The following is a 17,024-nucleotide window of genomic DNA, read 5'->3' as shown; positions in this document are numbered from 1 at the left end:
GGCGGCGCGGTTGGCACAGCAGATCAGAGATCAGAGCGGGATTATCGGTGGACAGGAGAAGAAAATTCTGAGATGCTTGAGTCCTCCTAGCGTGCTTCGAATCTGCAAATCACAGCAAAACTATGTCACAGGATTACTACATTAAATCCACAGCAAACAAGTGGGCAGTTCACTTGTCATACCCGTCTACCTCCTCTGCTGGCCTCTTCGTGAACCAGTACAGAGGGTCCTATTCATCCACCTGGCATGTAAACTCACCTGTAATCAGAAACCCAACTTCCCTCAGTCTTACCATTGACTTTATGCTCAATCACAGCACTGTACGCATGTAAAAAAAAATGGTTGTGGGTCTCTGGCCGCTGATTAGCAGGGGTTTTCACACATGCAAAATCCTCCCGGAAAAATATCTCCATTCCCATACCTCGTCTGGAAATGCAAAGTGTGGTTGCACAAGGTGGACAAAGTAAAAATAATCACATGTTTTTAGACTCTACCCAATCACGGAAGTTGACCTTGTGGTTTAGTCTTGACCTTTCTTTTTCATTTCAAGGTTAGAAGAAGGATCGTATCAGTCTTATCTCTTGAAATTCCTTCCTGGAGTTAGATATGAAGATGTTGAGATCGAGGCCATGGACTTGGGATGTTCTAGTAGTTACCATATGACTCATTACCCATAGGAAACCAGAAAGGGTGTATTGTACTGGCCTCGTCTGTCATTGACTCTCAGTACCGCAGCGGTGGCGGTCTAGACTTTCCATCTACAGTCTATAATGAGATGCTAATGGCATGCAAATTACAACAAATCCCCTCTATTTCTGGATATCTGTGTATACGCTCTTTCCTTTATGTATGATGTGTGGCTGGAAAATGACGCCCTGTCTTCATGTTGCCATCCTTGCAAAATTATTTTCCCCAAAGGAGTCATCTTTCCAGCTGGATTCAGAGCTGTTTGGATGGATTTACTTTATTGTTATATATTAGACATTTTGGAAGAAGATGTTGGTTGGCTTTTTTACCCTATTAAAGAATTTATATCAACTGTTTTTTTTCTATTTAAACTGAGAGCAGCATGATGTAGGGGAAAAGAGCCAGATTCCAGCGATCTACCACTTACCGGGCTGCTTGATACAGTTTTGATAAAATCATTATTTGCTCTTCTGTGATCTAGCAGTGCTTTCAATCCTAAGCTCTGTTTGACCCCGCCCACATCCCTGATTGGCAGCTTTTTATGTACATTGTCAGAAAGCTACCAATCAGTGGTGGGGGCGTGGTTACACAGAGCAGGATGACTAGGAGGCACGAGACACCTAGTCCTCTAGTCATAATCTCCTGCTGATAAACCACTGATGTTATTAAAACAGCAAAATACAGCCCGGTAAGTGATACATCACTGGAATCAGGGTGTCTGCCCCTAAATTATAATACTCTCTGATCACGTAGCAAAAATCTAGTAGCAGATACCCTTTAAAAGTCCAATTTGGTAGCAGAAGGAGCATATATAGGCCCCTGCTGATAGACACAGATGCTGGGTGTGTAACATGACCAGCATACGCTGCATGTGTAGGGAGCTCGGCTCCTGAGACCCCTCCACATACGGGCATCCCAGGAGCTGACGGACCTAAATGTCATTTTGAGCTAGGGGGTTAAAGAAGCTCTACGCTGTGGACAGTCCCTGCTTGTTAGAGGGTTCCCTTTAGACTGATCACAAACTATCGCCCTTCTCGAACCCTCAGCAATCAGCTGTAATCTGTGGGAAAACCTCATAGTGTTTAGTTTACCTGCAGCGCCTCCACAGGTGAAATTAGGCATTACACAGTAAGCATTCAAATTAATGGGTTCTCAGGTCCTCCTGAAGGAGATAGACACTTTTTGTTGGACACTCTTTCTTCTCTTTGGTCAAGAAGATCTCCAGAGGACCCCCCTTTAATAGCTTCAAATTCACTAATAAACTGTTTGAAAATGGGTTCACTTTCTTGTGCTCGATGTTTCCGATTTTGGAAAGAACAGAAAAGGACACTTGTTCTGGGCGAGGTAAAGGCCCGGTCCTCACCTCTGCGCTTGGGCCTGATTGACTGATTCTTGGCACGGAAAGTTGGACACTTGGTATTTTTTCTTGGCATCATTTCTGAAAAGCTTATCCTACAGTGTGGCAAAGCTTTGAAGATAATCTAAGCTCGCAATCTCTGTTTCATAGATACCTTCACACTGTGCCATATGACTTGTCCTCAGCGCACAGGGTTGCCGGCCAAAGCCATATTTAGTACAAGTTCTTCACACTGCATCCTTTCAGAGAAGGGCATGTGTTAACACTACAAGTGCTGTACATTGCAAAGATGATGGGGTGGGGGGTGAGTAATCTTTTTTTGCTGACTGCTACACCCTTCTAATAGGGATGATTAAATGGCTTTCGTAACACATGTTAATAACTAATAGATAAAAGTGGAGCTTCAATTAGTGGCTATCCATTTTTGGATACTCTACTATTAATTTCAGAGGGTCCCTAATTCAGGACTCCCTCTATGAGCCAAAGCGGGGATCAGTAGCAAATTCAGTCTCTCACTTTGGAGGACATGGTAGTTCTAAGTAATATACAAACTGTGTAATTACTCTTCCCCCCTGTAGTAGCGCTGTGGAGGAATTGGACACTTACACACAGCTGCAGATTACAGCTGATCAATTTTGTTTCCAGGCGAGCTGTCAATCACTGTCTGTGGGCCCCTCAAGTTTTTTTTATGAGTCCTGACAACTTTTTACTTGAAAATACTGAATTAAATGATAGACAATCACATATCCCTAAGCTGAAATATGGTGGGAGATCTAACAGACAATAAAGCCACCAAAAATGTCAAAGGATTTGGTAAATGCAAACTTACTGACCTTAAAGAGGACCTGTCATATGCTCAAAAAAATGAAGTAATTACCTTGTAAAAATCCCCGAGCTCCCCTGATTCTGCCACTCTTTTCTGTTTTGTGCTGTGTCTCTCCATTGCAGAGATATTAACATTTGTTTCTTTTGGAGCTCAGTATGTGAAATCTCTTCATAATCTTCTTCGGGGGCGTGTGCTTTCTCCTCTCCTATATGCTGCCAGTCACAGCATAGCAGCTGCCCTAGAAGTCTCAGACACTGTCGTGCTGTGATTGGCAGCACGTGATAGGTAGGGATGAAAGCGCATGCTCCCAGAGAAGACTCTGAAGAAACGCCCAGTTAAACTATAAGCGGAGATTTCACATACTGTGCTCCAGAAGAAACAAATGTGAATATCCGTGCAACGGAGCGAGCCAGCACAAAACGGAAAAAAGCTGTAGAATCAGGAGATCCCGGAGATTTTGTTTACAATGTATTTAATTCAATTTTTTGGAATACATCACAGGTCCACTTAAAATTGTATTAAAAATGTTGCACTGGATCAAAAATATTAAAAAGTAGACTGCTAAAAGATGGTACCTGTGGAAGTGAGGATCAGACATATCATAATTTTGAAATGCCCAATCATTTTGTTTTTAGGAAAAAGAAGCTGCTGCCATTGGTGTCTGAGAGCAGCAAACTCTGCTCTCCCCATGTAATAGGGAATCTCTGCCGTTAAACCAGGGGCGGACACAGACAGCTTGGGGCCCCTGTGCAGGAAATGTTTCTGGGCCCCCCTCCTTTTAAGGGACAAAGATATTATATATGTTATACATACAGTACAGGCCAAAAGTTTGGACACACCTTCTCATTTAAAGATTTTTCTGTATTTTCATGACTATGAAAATTGTACATTTACACTGAAGGCATCAAAACTATGAATTAACACATGTGGAATTATATACTTAACAAAAAAGTGTGAAACAACTGAAATTATGTCTTATATTCTAGGTTCTTCAAAGTAGCCACCTTTTGCTTTGATGACTGCTTTGCACACTCTTGGCATCACAGCCCACGTAGTATATAACACAGCCCATGTAGTATACAACACAGCCCACGTACTAGTATATAGCACAGCTACTTAGTATATAACACAGCCCACATACTAGTATATATCACAGCCACGTAGTATATAACACAGCCCACATGCTAGTATATAGCACAGCTACTTAGTATATAACACAGCCCATGTACTAGTATATATCACAGCCACGTAGTATATAACACAGCCCACGTACTAGTATATATCACAGCCATGTAGTATATAACACAGCCCACGTACTAGTTTATAGCACAGCCACTTAGTATATAACACAGCTCACATACTAGTATATAGCACAGCCACGTAGTATATAACACAGCCAACATACCAGTAAATAGCACAGCCACGTAGTATAAAACACAGCCCACATACTAGTATATAGCACAGCCACGTAGTATATAACACTGCCCACATACTAGTAAATAGCACAGCCACATAGTATATAACACAGCCCACATACTAGTATATAGCACAGCCACTTAGTATATAACACAGCCCACATACTAGTATATAGCACAGCCATGTAGTATATAACACAGCCCACATACTAGTATATAGCACAGCCACATAGCATATAACAGCCCACATACTAGTAAATAGCACAGCCACGTAGTATATAACACAGCCCACATACTAATATATAGCACAGCCACGTAGCATATAACAAAGCCAACATACTAGTAAATAGCACAGCCACTTAGTATATAACACAGCCCACATACTAGTATATAGCACAGCGACTTAGTATATTAAACAGCCCACATACTAGTATATAGCACAGCCACGTAGTATATAACACAGCCCACGTACTAGTATATAGCACAGCCCGCATCTTCCTGTTATAGTAAAACAAAAATACACTACTCACCTCTCCTCGTGCCCGCGCTGCTCCCAGCTCCTGTTCTCGCTGCACTGCCCAGCACGCGGTGTCAGAGCAGAACAGAGCGGGGAATGATGGGAGAGTTATCTGACGCTCTCTCCTCCATCGTTGCTTTGAACTGTACTGGCAGACGCCGGTATAGTTCAATGCGGCGGGGAAGTCGACGCTGGCGGTAGGCGGGCCCCCCTGCCTCACAGGGGCCCCATAGCGGCTGCATAATGTGGCGCTAGCAGGGGCCCCCCGAAGCCTTCCGGCCCCGCTGCAGCTGCATCGGTTGAACTGGTGGTATGTCCGACCATGGGTTGAACCAAGGTTTGGCTGACCGCCTTTATCATGAGTGCTGTGGCTCCTTTTGATATACCATAACATCTAGTCTGCTCACCTGTACGAAGACTTAATACCTATGATAGTACTTGTGTCTGGATATAAAACACGGGGCAATGTAGTGTGAAATAATTGGATTTACATATACTGATGCGCGCAAAATCATTATATTTTCTAGTTAAATTCCTTTTTTTAATTATTATTTCCATTATACGTACTTGTTACCATTGCCTTTTCTGTTATTGTTTCGCCTTCCTGGCACTTAATGCACCTTTCCATTGTTTTGCTTCTCCTGAGTGTCACCTTCCTGACCAATTAATTCGGCTCTCCAAATCTGCATTGATACATTGAAGCTTTTTTTTTTTTTTTGCCCCGAAGGACTTTTAAGAGGCTTAGTATGGGGGGTCTTGAGAGATCCAGTTGTCCTAAGCCTCTTAAAATCTAAAAGCATTCCTGCCCTATTTATAGTCGGGTCACTTGCCTCCTATGTCCAGACAACAGTGGGGAGTATCGTCACCAATTTTGTTTGCCGAAATGAACCTTTTTTGGGGGGGGGGCGCTTAACACAAAAATGATAGGACCAAGTGAAACATCTCCTAAAACCGATCTGAAAGCATGACCGTCGTTTTCATTTTTGTTTCCCATTCAATCAATAGAACTTATGAAAATTAAAAAAACTTTGTAATATATCTTATCAGGGAAATCTGCTACTTTCTCCTCCTGGACTGATCATTCAGCCTCAGAATTCCCCAAAAATGGGTAAAATCTGTCTTCAGTGAATAAAGACTTAGCTATTACTGAGATAGGAGATGACAGTTGGTGCTCATAAAGTTCCATGGAGAACGCGCACACGTTGATTATTTTCAGCAGATTTTCCAGCAGTTTCCTTATCATCAGAGGCAGGATTACAAGAACCGGTGACAGCTCATAACACGGGATCCAGCAATCAGATGATGTCTCAGCTGACACTGCTTGTCCTCCCATCTCACGCTCATTAGATGCTTCAATACAAAAGATTTAGTCTGAGTGTGACCATTGTAGCTATGTACATGTATTGTTTCCTGAAATAATAGGAATCTAGAGTCTAAAAATGCTCTTCAGATCACCAGTTCTCAGAATCATGGGGTACCAGCAGTCGGATCCCCAGTGATTGGGAATGTTAGGGGATAACTTCCAAATGGTTTGTTAGGGGATAACTTCCAAACTTGAGAATAACTCTCCGGCAACATGTTTTTACTCTATTTTTTACAATTTGACTATGTTATTATATATACTAATGTTCTAATATCTTTTCTCTCCATTACTCTTCACAGGGCAGCACACTGAGAAAGCGGAAGATGTATGAAGAATTCCTGAGCAAAGTCTCCATTTTGGGTCAGTAGTCCCCCGTGACGTCAGCAGCTGCACAAATCGCTTTCAGGCCGTAGAAACACATAAAGCTCAGTTACTGCAGACCACACAGCAGCCACATGAATGGGCCTGGGGGGTCCTGCACGCGAATCATTTTATTGGTTCATGTAAGCCCACATCTGTTCCTCAGGGTTTTCTTAGTAGCTATCTGATCTCAGGCACCAAACCTAAATAATTGTACATGTGTGAGAAGCCGGGGCCAAAATCCTGGTCATGTTACAAGACGATGGTACCGCAGCTGTACCGAGCCCTACACCAGTGTGACCGTCACTTGCCCAGGTCATCTTCTGATCCACTGGAAACAAACAATAAAGATACCCACTCAATGGCTGCCAGTAGAGGTTTTGACAACCATGAGGAATCGATACACAAAGTATACTGGAACCCACCAAACAAAAAACCCCAAACATTGAACGAGGACATGTCATCTCCCCTGGCATTTGTGTTCTCCATAAAATTAAAATTCTGGAGCATCTTTCATTGGAACTTTTCATCGGGCTGTCCCTCTCTCTCCTCCTGGAAATGTATAGAAAAATTGATAACTGGGTGTCACCTTTCTGTTCTCCATAAAATGTGTCCCCACACGGTCTGATAGCGTGATCACTGATTAGACGACCGTATAAATGGGACTGAGATCGGAACGCACGGACTGGCCGGCAGCTGTCAGTGTGATGGCTCCATGTATTTCTATGCGGTTGTCCAGCTCAGGTCTGGAGAGCCACCGGCCAGTCCATGCATTAAATTCCGATCTTGGTCCTATTCTTACAGCTGCCTGACTGCGGCCTTAAGGTCCATATAGACAGGGCCGACCTTGACCCATTAACGAGCGCCAATCGACTACATACAAGTCACTCGTTTACTGGCCTGTTTACACAGACTGATCAATACTGATAGGGTATTCCTATCATACGCCATAAAACAGGATTTTTGGTTGCTTACCGTAAAATCTGTTTCTTGAAGCCTCCATTGGGGGACACAGGAACCATGGGTGTATGCTGCTGCCACTAGGAGGCTGACACTATGCAAATAAAAAAGTTAGCTCCTCTGCAGTGTACACCCCACCGACTGGCATTAAACTCTTCAGTTAGTGAGAAAGCAGTAGGAGATAATGAAACAAGGTTGAAAAACCATAACCACAAACTTGAGAACTGAAACGTGAGAACAGTCATAGAACAGATAACAACAGAAAACATTGGGAGGGAGCTGTGTCCCCCAATGGAGGCTTCAAGAAACAGATTTTACGGTAAGCAACCAAAAATCCTGTTTTCTTTATCGCCTCTCATTGGGGGACACAGGAACCATGGGACGTCCCAAAGCAGTCCCAAGGGCGGGAAAAACAGACTTCCATCAGGTCAGAGGACTCACCACTGCCGCCTGCAGGATCCTTCTGCCTAGGCTGGCGTCCGCCGATGCGTAGGTATGGACCTTGTAAAATTTGGCGAACGTGTGGATGGAAGACCAAGTTGCCGCTTTGCACAGCTGTAGGGCGGAAGCCCTGTGGTGCACCGCTCAGGAGGCGCCGACTGCCCGGGTAGAGTGAGCCTTAATCCCAGGAGGGGGCACTCTGTTCTTGACCCGGTAAGCCTCCAAAATTGCCATTCTGATCCATCGAGCAATAGTCGCTTTAGAAGCCGGCTGGCCTCTGCGCGTGCCATCAGGAATGACGAAAAAGGAATCCGTCTTCCGGAAAGTGGACGTTCTGTCCAGATAGATCCTCACAGCCCTGACAAGGTCCAGCTTGTTCAACGATCGCTCCAGAGGATGAGTCGGAGCTGGACAAAAGGAAGGTAGAACGATGTCCTCGTTGAGGTGGAAGGTGGAAACCACCTTAGGAAGAAAAGAAGGTGGGGGCCGGAAAACCACCTTGTCCTGGTGAATGACCAAAAACGGAGGACGGCAAGACAGGGCCGCCAGCTCGGAAACGCGGCGAATGGACGTGATGGCCACAAGAAAGGCTACCTTCCATGATAAAACTGATAGAGGAATCTCCCTAAGAGGTTCAAAGGGAGAAACCTTCAGAACGTCCAGTACCAGGTTTAGGTCCCATGCCTCCACAGGGGCCCTGTACGGCGGGACGGCGTGGGCTACCCCCTGAAAGAAGGTCTTAACCTGTGGCCGAGAGGCCAAGGTCTTCTGAAAGAGGATGGAAAGCGCAGAGACCTGACCCTTCAGGGAACTAAGAGCCAGGCCCGAATCCAGTCCTGCCTGAAGGAAGGCCAAAAGAGAAGGCAGGGAACAAAACCATAGGCGGAACGCGGTTGGACTCGCACCAACGGAAGTAGGCCTTCCAGGTGCGGTAGTAGATCCTGGAAGACGAAGGCTTCCGAGCCTGAATCATGGTGTGAATCACCCGGTCCGAAAGGCCGGACGCTCTTAGAACCGCGGTCTCAACAGCCACGCCGTTAAACTGAGCGACCGAGAATTCGGGTGGCAGATCGGACCCTGGGACAGCAGATCGGGCCTGTCTGGAAGGCGCCAGGGAGCGTCCGCGAGAAGGTTGACGAGCTCCGCGAACCAAGCTCTCCTGGGCCAATCCGGGGCGATCAGGATGACCGGCACCCCTTCCGCTTTGATCTTCTTCAACAGTTTGGGAAGTAATGGAAGGGGTGGGAACAGGTAGGGCAGCTCGAACTGTGACCAAGGAATGGCCAGAGCATCGACGCCCACTGCGAGAGGATCGCGGGACCTGGAGACGAACTGCGGAACCTTCCTGTTGACTCGGGACGCCGTGAGATCCACATCCGGAGCTCCCCATCGAAGACAAATCTGATGGAAGACCTCCGGATGCAAGGTCCATTCCCCTGCCGCGAGGCCCTCGCGGCTGAGGAAGTCGGCGGCCCAGTTTTCCACGCCGGGGATATGCACCGCGGATATCACCGGAACAGTTGCCTCTGCCCAAAGGAGGATCTTGGATACCTCGGCAAGGGCCAAGGAGCTCCGAGTCCCCCCTGATGATTGACATATGCCACAGCCGTGGCGTTGTCCGTCTGGATCCGGACTGGAAGGCCCCTGAGGATCCTTTCCCAGTGGCGGAGGGACAGAAAGATGGCCCGAATTTCGAGGACGTTGATCGGCAGAGATGACTCCTGCGGCGACCAACGGCCCTGAACCGTCAGGTGGCGAAAAACCGCACCCCAGCCGATCAGGCTGGCGTCCGTTGTCACCACCTGCCAGTGAACCGGAAGGAAGGACCTGCCCTGGGAGATGAGAGGTGACGTCAGCCACCAGTTGAGAGACCGCCTGACCCGAAAGGAGAGTTTGATCGGTCGATCCAGGGAGAAGACCGACCTGTCCCACTGAGACAGAATGGCTTGCTGAAGGGGTCGCGAATGGAATTGGGCGAAGGGAATCGCTTCCAATGTAGCTACCATCCTCCCCAGAACCTTCATGGCCGAACGGAGGGAGGGAGGTCGAGGACCCTGGAGCAAGCGTATGTCCCGACAAAGAGTGGATCTCTTGTCTTTGGGAAGGAAGACTTTGCTCTGACGAGTGTCGAAAAGCATGCCCAGAAAGATGATGCGCTGAGAAGGAATAAGGCAGGACTTCCGGTTTACCAGCCACCCTAAACGGGCTAAGGTGTCGAGAACAATGGACAGGCTTTCGTGGGCCTGAGCGAAGGACGGAGCCTTGATGAGGATGTCGTCGAGATATGGAAATAGGACCAAGCCTCTGACTCTCAAGATGGCCATCAGCGCCGCCATGATCTTCGTGAACACTCTTGGCGCGGTTGCGAGACCGAACGGCAGGGCAACGAACTGAAAATGATCTCGTTGCACTGCGAAGCGCAGGAAACGGTGATGTCCGGGAAATATCGGGACATGGAGGTAGGCGTCCTGGATATCTATTGAGCATAGAAACTCCTGAGCCTCCATGGAAGCAATTACTGAACGAAGGGATTCCATCCTGAAGTGTCTCAGGCGAACCCTCCTGTTCAGCAATTTGAGGTCCAGAATGGGGCGAACTTTGCCGTCTTTTTTCGGTACCACAAAAAGATTCGAGTAGAAACCCGTGAAGCGTTCTTTTTCTGGGACGGGAACGATTACCCCGGATTTGAGCAGAGAAGCGATGGCTGAGAAGAAGCCCGGAACTAGAGCGGGGTCTCTTGGAGGACGGGATTGGAAGAAACGATCCCGAGGTTGGGAAGCGAACTCTATTTTGTATCCCGAGGATACAACTTCCCTGACCCATGCATCCTCTACTGCAGAAATCCAGACGTCCCTGAAAAGGAGAAGACGGCCGCCCAATCTGGGAGTTGGGCTGGAGTCTTGTCGAGAGTCATGCCGAGGTGGATCTTCCAGTCCTGGGCCTGGAGGATCTACCCTGGGAGAAACGAGGACGCCAGGACGGAGTGGGCCTAAAGGACACCGCCTTCTTCTCTTGACGTGCCTGTGGCCTCTGTTGCTGCTGGGAAAAGGAGTTTGACGCAGCGAAGCGACGAAAAGGCTGAAAAGAACGAAACTGTCGTCTAGGAGGAGGGCGACGAGGCTTAGCCTGGGGGAGAAGAGAACTTGTACCCCCGGTGGCGTCCTTAATTATTTGGTCCAGCTGGGAACCAAAGAGGCGAGAGCCCTGGAAGGGCAGACTAGTAAGGGACTTTTTGGAGGACAAGTCCGCCTGCCAGGCCTTGAGCCAAACGGTCCGGCGGATGGCAACGGCATTGCTGGAAGCTTGAGCCGCACAAGACGCGACATCCAGGGAGGCGGAAACCAGGTATTCACCAGCGTGGGAAATCTGGTTGGCAAGTTCCGCTAATTGTGCGGGAGGCGCCCCGTCCAGGATACCTCGCCGAAGATCCTTGGCCCATTTTGAAATGGATTTTGAAGCCCAAGTGGACGCAAAAGCTGGGCATAGAGCCGCTGAAGCCGCTTCAAAAGCAGATTTCGCGAAGGATTCTATAACTCTATCGTTTGAATCCTTCAGAGATGCTCCGCCGGACAGTGGAAGCACCGTGTTGGTGGACAGCCTGGACACAGGTGGATCCACTGAGGGAGAGACCGTCCAATTGGCGGTAAGTTCTGGAGAAAAAGGATATAGCACACCCAGGCGTTTTCCCCTCTGAAAACGCCTAGTGGGGTTCTCTCTCTCTCTGGACAAGATTTCCTCGAATTCAGGATGAGGAGCGAAAAATTTAGAAGGTGGTTTGGCCCGTCTAAACGAAACCGCCTGATCTGCGGGTTCCGTAGAGGGATCCTTGATGCCACAGGTTTGGTTTATTGCCCCAATGAGGTTCTGTACTGTCTCACTCATGGTGGCGATTTGGCTAGGATCCAGCTCTGAAATATCCTCCGAAGGTGCATCAGATAATGCCTCGCCCGACTCAGGGGAGGAGGATCGGTGGGACACCAACCGCGGGGGAGGGCCAAGCGGCGAGATGGAGCGCGAAGAGGACTCAGACCGACGTTCCTGTCTGGACCTTTTGTGGCTTATCAAGGAGGGCTCGGGCGGCGGTTCCTGCGACCCGCTGGCCACTGCAGGGGTCTGCAGGGGTAACCGATCCAGCGCGGACACTAGGGTTTGAGATACCCGTGTTAAATCGGCAACCGATTGTGACAGAGAGGCGGCCCAGCCTGGGATGGGGGGATCACTCTCGGGCGGAACAGCCGGGGGATCCTGGGCGGTGGGAACAATCGGGTTGCTGCAGGACTGACACAGCGGGGAGGACTGACCTGAGGGAAGTTTGCTGTTACAGGACGAACATGCAAAGTACGTGACTAAGGCAGAAGATGATGAAGTCTGGGGACGAGAGCGGTCCCCTTTAGAGTTAGACATTTTGAAGAGGTCCCTGAAGAAAATGCCAGCAGGTTAGGGGACAGTGGGGCAGAGGAGGGTGTCAGTCTGCAGTGCAGAGCTACTCACGGCAGACGAAAAACCCCGGATACCAGGAGCTGCAGGCCTGGAGGAAGATGCTGTGGATCCCCAGCGCAGATGGCGTGCGGTGTTCCCAGCAAGAGCGCTCTGCGAAGTTCCCCCGGCGCAGGAGCGTGGCACGATGAAGAGAACTCGTGCCCTGAGCGTCCAGCAGCGGCGTGGAGGAAGGGGCGGAGCCAGCCGAGATGGCGCTGGTGGGTGGGGAATGCCGGGCAGAGTTTGTCGGGCGGGAGAAAGCCCGCCCGATGATACCGGAAGTGACGGAGCGCGTCACCGGAAGTAGGCCCCGGGGGAAGCCGGGGCCTAAATTAGCGGCCGGTGACCGCTGAAATGGGTGCCGGCGCCGAGGAAAAGGTGTGGGCGTCCCGTCTGACAGGCGCGGCAGCCGCCGCAGAAACAGCGGAGCGCCGGAAGTAGGCCCCGGGAAGAAATACATTAAAAGCCGGCCGCCGCAGGAAACGACCGTGGCCGCTGAAAAGGAGGGACTGCCGTGGAGATAAAAACAGAGCGGCTGTCTGTAGTGGGGGCCGCGCCGCAGAGGAAAGGGTCTGGGGCACCGATTAGAGGTGCAGAGCCACCGTGGGAAGGTAGCGCGGCCGGAATTAAGAGCCGCCGCGCAAAGGATGGGCCCCGAAAATTGTCCCTAATTGCTGGTACAGGAAGGGTGCTGCCGCAGGAATAGCAGTGCGGCCGCAGAAATGCAGGAAGAAGGGAATCCCGAGGCCCCCCAAATACTCACCTAATATCCCACGCCGTCTACTAACCTTAAAAACGTGGAAGATATTAGACATCCTTGGAGCTGATGGACGTCCTCGTCTCCTCCGACCGACAGGCTCTGGAAGGCGAGTGGGTGGGGGACGGAGCCAGGACCGGACTTCTGAGCACGCTTGTGTGCTAGGCTCTTGGTCCTGGAGAGGGATCTATGAGGATACGGGGTGGCAGTACACGCCGTACTCATAGTCCGCTTTGTGGGACTACAGGTGTGACTGCTCACCCTGTATCCCTTCCAAAAACCTGAAAAAGAAACGACGCACATTGAGTTAGATAAGGGTCTAATGAAAGACCCGTGTCCACCTCCTACTGACACTAAGCTAAACTGGAGAGTTTAATGCCAGTCGGTGGGGTGTACACTGCAGAGGAGGAGCTAACTTTTTTATTTGCATAGTGTCAGCCTCCTAGTGGCAGCAGCATACACCCATGGTTCCTGTGTCCCCCAATGAGGCGATAAAGAAATATAGGGTAGAAGTAGGTCTCACCAATGGGACCATCTGTCTCGAGAACGCCGTCCTGACATGTGCCACTGTCGGTGGAGAGGCGGTCAGACTAGCCATTCATCTGTATGGGGATTCCGACCACCTCGCCATTGTTATCAGCACACAACGATCTTCTCTAGGTTGGTTTCATATTCTCTTTAGCTAGGCTTTGTTCACACACTGCACTTGCGGCAATACTATACCATTTTGTTGCCATTTTCAAATATCGAGGGAAAATTGTACACCGTGAGTACAATGTGTGAACGCAACCTAAATATATTGTACCTTTCGAACTGGTAACGCACAGTTGTCAATTTATTCATACATTTCCAAGGATTCATACATTTCCAAAAATTGTTATTTTATGGAAATACAAGTCTTTATTGGACCACTAAGACCCCTTTCACACATCAGATTTTTGCCGTCAGTCACAGTCCGTTGGCTCGACGGAACCGTCGCAGAATGTGAAAAACTGATGCGACGGATTCGTTTTTTCGACGGGGGGCTGGCTAATTGGATACGAAAAAAGAAAAAAGCGGAGCATGCTCAGTTAAAAAAAAACGGAATCCGTTGCCGGATTCCGTCATTTGACGGATCCAATGCCATAGGCTTCCATTCTAGCAAACGACGGACGTTGACGCTGTCCGTTTTTTCGACGGCGACAAAAAACGTTACTTTGTCCGTTGTCTCCGGCCACCGGACAAACAATTTTCGACGGATCCGGCGAACAACGGATGAAACGTGAGGCCATCCGTCGCAATCCGTCGCTAATACAAGTCTATGAGAAAAAAAACTGATCCGGCGGCATCAGTCGCCGGATCCGTTTTTTTCAAAATTCGACGGATTGCGACTGATAGCAAAAAACTGATGGGTGAAAGGGGCCTGAGGTTTCGTTCCCATGATGAGTTTTTGATGTAGCACCATTTCTACACCTAATAAATTAGGTTACTTGTGTTACTTCCTGGGATTTGACTTTGACAAAAGTTTATTAATAACTTAGGTGCGAATTACATGAGTTTTTCAAGCGAAATGTATGTGCGCTTTTTTACCTACGGAATTTCCGCATCTAATGGAATTCTATGGGGAATATCTGCGTAGAAAACTCAACATACCCGCAAGAGAAACTGACACGTTGCGGATGTGAAATGCGTACCACAGGTCAGTTTACGCCTAGTAAAAAAAAAAACACAGTGGGCAGGAGATTTCTATAAATCCCATCCACTTTGCCTGAAATTTAAAACACTGTGTTTTTGCCTGAGGAAGGAAAAGTGTTAATCTGAAATCCGAAACGCGTTGCAATAAATTGGACTTTTTTTATACTTACCGCCTGGATTAACCTTTGTCAGCAGCAGCGTCCAGGATCCACCGCACTCCGCTCTCCTTTACGACTTATTTGTTCCGATGTTTGAAAATTGCAACAAAAATATAAATAATAAAAGCAACGTTGTCGCAGAAGGTGAACTCAGCCTAATCATGGATCCATTTTCTTTATTTGTCCATTGAATTCAAGTCTAATAATAATCTGCAGCTTGGCCAATCAAGAAAAATAACATCCCTTCCCCTCTCCTTAGTATTAGGAAATCTAATTACACAGAAAATCGGGTTGTAAGGGCAAAATGTCGTAAATTCTCATGAACGCGAAAAGGGAAGTTGCCCAAGCAAAGTGGAGTTACTCTTGTGTTCAAGTCTGTGATTAATATGATTTTCCTAGAAACTTCAGCCCTTTAGCATATTTCATCAATTTCAGTTAACGGAAATAGCTGAAAGTTTGAGGGTAGAACGTATTATTTTACTAATTTTTTTAATTTTTCAAAATTTTTGTTTCTTCACTATTCACCATGTTTGCCCTTTTTCTGTGCATTAACGACCTCGTATCCAATTAATTCCTTTATTGTCATTACCCCCCCGTGACACTGCACCCCTCCCCCACCCTCGTCCACTGATCAATCACCATTAGCCAAAGACAACTACCTGATAAGTGGCACAGCCCCGGCCATTACCACCGGCCTCTAATTGCTCCGGAGAAGGATTTGCATTACTGATTACATTAGGTTACATGTTACTAAATACGTCAGAGCAAATAGCCGTGGCCGGTTTAACAAAACATCAATGCATCTGCTGCTTAGGAAGCAAACATTTCTTTCCCGAGCTCCGTCATGCCGGCTGACATGAATAATTCAGGGGATATGTTCTTGAACTTTCTCAAATGGTTCCAGCAAAAAAACTTACTACAAAAACTTTTCATGTTTTGACTAATGGCTAATAAATCATGATTAAGTTCTGCCGCTGGAAGTCTTAAACTCGGATTTTTCTATTACTTGTCTAAACAAACCCCAAAATACCAGAAGAGTGGTATCTTGGAAATGTCAGAATATGTCTCCACCAGGGTGCAAAAAAACATTGCACCTGTGTTTATGAATCCATTACTGGAAATGTCCCGGAGAATGGACATAGTGAGTAATGGCGTCGTATTTCTGCGAACTGAACCAAGCACTGATGCATCCCAAATGTAGCGCAAAGGTTGGAATGGGTTTAGAAAGTGGCCACAAGGTTCCCATAGGACAATCAAGGACTGGACCCCAAGATTTGGGAATGTAAAGGTTAATTTGCCAGGATTACCATGGATGTTACCGTTATTAGGACACAAAAAATGGCAAGACTAGTTTTACAAAATGGCAAAGTGGGCCATTGCTCGGGACGTTGGTTTTCTAGTCCAAAAGACTAGCCTGAGAGTGAAGCATGTCAATGTTTAGTTCCTATGACCACCAGAAATTTTACCAAAATTTGGACACTGAAATTTTCAAGAATGGCAATGTGGGCAATCGACAAAGCAACCAGTTTCCCGTAGGGCCCCCAAACACTAGACCTGACAACCAACCTGAGAGTGGAGCGTGTAAATATTTACTTCCGATGACTACCAGAGACTTTACCATTATTTGGACACTAAAATTGTTAAGGACGGTTTTAGCAAGTGGCAAAGTGGACTGTTACCCAGGCCACCAGTTTTCCACAAAGCCTCCCAAGGACTGTAGCCCCAAGAACAGCCTTAGAGTGGAGCATGTAGATGGTTTTTTCCTTGGACCACTGGGGAATTTACATTTATTTGTACCCTGAAAATGGAAATGCAGAAGGACAGGACATTTTAATAGGTGGCAAAGTGGACTATTGCCCAGGTGTCCAGATTATTATTGAGCCCACAGGGACTGGATTTTGAATGACATCCTGAGTGAGCTCAATGTCCAGGATCAACAAGGATTTTACTAATTATTTAATGGCTACAAATGGCATTTTTGTTAGGGAATTTAATGGTGGTATAGTGGTCACTATATGGTATTATTATAT

At 47.6% G+C, this 17,024-nt stretch overlaps 1 protein-coding gene across 2 annotated transcripts in view; it reads left to right on the top strand.

The window, feature by feature from the left end:
- The window catches only part of PRKAR1B (protein kinase cAMP-dependent type I regulatory subunit beta), a 189,975-nt gene that overhangs the window by 125,626 nt on the left and 47,325 nt on the right, over window positions 1-17,024 (top strand). For both annotated transcript variants that reach the window (XM_069734254.1, XM_069734253.1), the window contains exon 8: window positions 6,465-6,525. In XM_069734254.1, the coding sequence (XP_069590355.1) occupies window positions 6,465-6,525 (61 nt within the window). The remainder of the gene's footprint in view (window positions 1-6,464; window positions 6,526-17,024) is intronic.

The sequence above is a fragment of the Ranitomeya imitator genome, chromosome 7 (assembly GCF_032444005.1).
Source record: "Ranitomeya imitator isolate aRanImi1 chromosome 7, aRanImi1.pri, whole genome shotgun sequence".
Taxonomy (NCBI): domain Eukaryota; kingdom Metazoa; phylum Chordata; class Amphibia; order Anura; family Dendrobatidae; genus Ranitomeya; species Ranitomeya imitator.
Note: the sequence above shows the minus strand (reverse complement) of the source record. Positions and strands in the feature narration are given on the sequence as shown.